This window comes from Alligator sinensis, unplaced genomic scaffold (genome assembly GCF_000455745.1).
Source record: "Alligator sinensis unplaced genomic scaffold, ASM45574v1 scaffold5_1, whole genome shotgun sequence".
NCBI classification, from domain to species: Eukaryota; Metazoa; Chordata; order Crocodylia; family Alligatoridae; genus Alligator; species Alligator sinensis.
This window is the reverse complement of record NW_005842213.1, coordinates 584,342-585,006: the sequence shown is the minus strand read 5'-3', so window position 1 is coordinate 585,006 and position 665 is coordinate 584,342. Positions and strand designations below refer to the sequence as shown.

Genomic DNA, 665 nt, shown 5'->3' with positions numbered 1-665 from the left:
TTGTAGGTGGTGAGGATGTTTCTGTGGCTCTGGTTTTGGTTGGCACAGTGACAGTGGTGGTGCTGATTAGTGTAGTTGGAGGCGGTGTGCTGCCTGAAGTGGTCGACGGGGTGGTGGGTGTACTTGAGCAGATGGGGTTTGGTGTGCAGCACCTGACACGTACCTGGTAGTTGAAGCATATCTCGAACTTCCCGACTTGCTCCTCATTTTTGCACACGAGCCCAAAATTGATGTCACAACTCACTTTCTGACCGACATTGTGGATGCTTATATTAGGAAAGTTCTCAGCACGGCACTCAATGTGTGTAGGCTGTCCACAGATCTTCTCTCCTGCTGCCCTAATGTTGTGGTAGGTTTCAATGTCTCCATCTGATGGTCCTGAGGTGGGGAAATCAACATCAAGCCATTTGCTCCACGTGCATACCGGCTCACAAGCGGTAGTTGATGTAGCGGTTGGAGTGCTTGGGGCCAGTGTTGAGGTCCCTACGGTGGATGGAGAGCCTGTGGTGCCCTTTGTGCTCGTGCTGGGTGCTTGAGTTGTAGTGGTTGGAGTCGTTTTGGAGTGGGTGGGGATTGTAGACAAATGGGTGGTGGACTGGGTGGCAGTTGTGACAGTTGTGGAGGTGTGCGGGAGAGTCTGCGTTGTGCTCTGGGTGGAAATAGTG

General features: G+C 52.5%; 1 protein-coding gene across 1 annotated transcript in view; it reads right to left on the bottom strand.

Moving 5' to 3' along the window:
- Window positions 1-665, bottom strand: part of MUC5AC (mucin 5AC, oligomeric mucus/gel-forming) — a 58,706-nt gene that overhangs the window by 22,927 nt on the left and 35,114 nt on the right. The window contains 1 exon segment of the mRNA XM_025207898.1: window positions 2-665. Within this exon segment, the coding sequence (XP_025063683.1) occupies window positions 2-665 (664 nt within the window).